Source organism: Corythoichthys intestinalis, chromosome 21 (assembly GCF_030265065.1).
Source record: "Corythoichthys intestinalis isolate RoL2023-P3 chromosome 21, ASM3026506v1, whole genome shotgun sequence".
Lineage (NCBI taxonomy): Eukaryota > Metazoa > Chordata > Actinopteri > Syngnathiformes > Syngnathidae > Corythoichthys > Corythoichthys intestinalis.
The window spans coordinates 5,981,908-5,984,253 of record NC_080415.1 but is presented as its reverse complement, the minus strand read 5'-3'; the positions used below and the strand labels follow the sequence as shown (position 1 = coordinate 5,984,253).

Sequence of the window (2,346 nt, the reverse complement as noted above, 5' to 3'; positions counted from 1 at the left end):
TCCTTCAAATTCACTTATAATCAAAAGTGGCTTTCTCACACCAACGCGGTAAAACTCGTCACTTTCCGACAGTCTCAAACAGGAAACAGAACCAAATAAGGCAAGACCTGATCCGGAAATTGTTTTTTCAAACACAGGCTTCAGTTGAACTAAAGAAGTAAACTAAATATTTCCTCCAAAAAAAATAAAAATACAGTTCATAAATGTCTGTGAATTAAAGTCAAAGATAAAAATTGTCGTTCATATTGACTGTCACACGCTTCTACTTCTACTCTCCATCGTCATGGAGCTTCCTTGCCAATCAGCATGTGGCTCCGCCCCCCGCCCACTCCATATTTGGTTAATGACGTACGGCTACAATGAAAAGGGTTCCCTCATGTGCGGCAAAGTCCCAGGGCCCGCTGCTCCCCAGTAATAAAACGACTTGTTCAAACTTTCAACAGCAGAGCGCACGAACTATGCAGCTCTCGTCTGCTCTCCTGTCATATTAAGAGACATGCAGCGGCTTTAAAAACTCGTGAAAGAGCGTCAATTATTCGAGCGGCTTCTAAATCTGACGGGATGACGGCTAAAACTCTGGAGAAGGTGCCGATGCCGCTCGGGGGGTTCGACAACGTGTATTCCGTGGATGACATCGCCGCCGGTTTGCCCACGTCGGTTGCAATTTTTCCCTGCAACTCGGACTTGGGGTCACATTACGAGCAGATCAACGCGGCTGGAGGTGAGAAATCACTTCAAATATGTATAAGTAAATTCACCGTGTGACTTAAGTGCAAGTGTTTTGCGTGAATAACATAAAAGAGATTATTTTAGTGATATATTGTATTGCTGCTCAAATTTTGAGAGTATCACAAAACTATTAAGCCCTATAAAGTGACGTGACTCTTATTACAGAGCTCGAAACTTTATAGCTCAGTTCTTATTCAACTAAATTACAGTGTCTCATCTGCAAATTTCTCTAATTATCTGTCATTTTTTTCCCACAGATCCCTTAATGAGCGCAGAGATGAGCGCAGAGAGGCGTTCTCTGGACCTCTCGTCTTACTCCGGCGGTTTCTCCCAGCCTTCTTCACACCGCAACCAGACCTTCACCTACATGGGGAAGTTCTCCATCGACTCCCAGTATCCCGCAAACTGGAATCCCGAAGGAGTCATCAACATCGTCTCGGGCATCTTTAACGTTGCCCATCCTCCTCCATCCACGTCATCGACCTCTCCGGCTCCCTCGGCTTCTCCCAGTCACTTTCCGAACCGAAATTTGAGTTGCACCATGGCCGCGGCGCATCAGAACCAAGTCGAGACAGAGCACCATCAGCTTTACTCCCCTCCGCCGCCGTACTCTTCCGCCGCCTGCGGGGAGGTGTACCAGGATCCGTCGGCGTTTCTTTCCACTTCCACCTGCCACATCGCCTCGTACCCGCCGCCCTCGTACTCATCACCTAAGCAGCACAACGGCCAGGACGTGCCGGGACTTTTCCCGATGATCCCCGAGTACCCTGGCTTCTTCCAGCCGGCTTGTCAGCGAGACATGCACGGTCCGAGCATCCCGGATCGGAAGCCCTTCGGCCCGTGTTCCCTCGACACATTCCGCGTCCCACCACCTTTGACTCCGCTGAACACTATCCGAAATTACACGCTCGGCGGTCCGAGCTCTGAGGGAGGGGGGCCGGCGAGGCTTCCCTCCGCGTACAGCCCCCAGAATCTCCCTCTGAGGCCCATCCTGCGCCCGAGAAAATACCCCAACAGACCCAGCAAGACGCCCATCCACGAACGCCCGTACCCGTGCCCGGCGGAGGGGTGCGACCGGCGTTTCTCCCGTTCCGACGAACTCACCAGACATATTCGCATCCACACCGGACACAAGCCCTTCCAATGCAGGATATGCATGCGCAACTTCAGCCGCAGCGACCACCTGACTACTCACATACGCACCCACACGGGGGAGAAGCCGTTTGCTTGCGACTTCTGCGGCCGAAAATTCGCCAGGAGCGACGAAAGGAAGAGACATACGAAAATCCACCTGAGACAAAAGGAGAGAAAGTCCTCCACTGTCTCTACTTCGTCTTCGTCGTCATCCGTTAGCTCCGCGTTAGAGCGCACTGGAAGCATTTGCGCAACCAACGGGATGAGTTCTTAGGTGGGACATGTTTTTGCGCTCAAAAGCGGCGTAAACCAAACAAATTTATTGTTCATTAACCCTTTTAAACCACGAATTATGATTTTTTTTTTTTTTTTTTTACTATTGTCCAACAGGACAATATTTTGTGCCAGTGTTGCTCACAAGTATTTTGCGATGGGCAATAAGAAATAATAATTAATGAATAATTAAAAATAAAATGAATAGAT

At 49.4% G+C, this 2,346-nt stretch overlaps 1 protein-coding gene across 1 annotated transcript; it reads left to right on the top strand.

The window, feature by feature from the left end:
- Positions 1–423: 423 nt before the first annotated feature.
- On the top strand, positions 424–2,346 carry egr2b (early growth response 2b). The gene is made up of 2 exons (XM_057826466.1): positions 424–721; positions 987–2,346. The coding sequence occupies exons 1-2, from the start codon at positions 562–564 to the stop codon at positions 2,135–2,137; spliced, it is 1,311 nt and encodes a 436-aa protein (XP_057682449.1). The 5' UTR covers positions 424–561; the 3' UTR covers positions 2,138–2,346.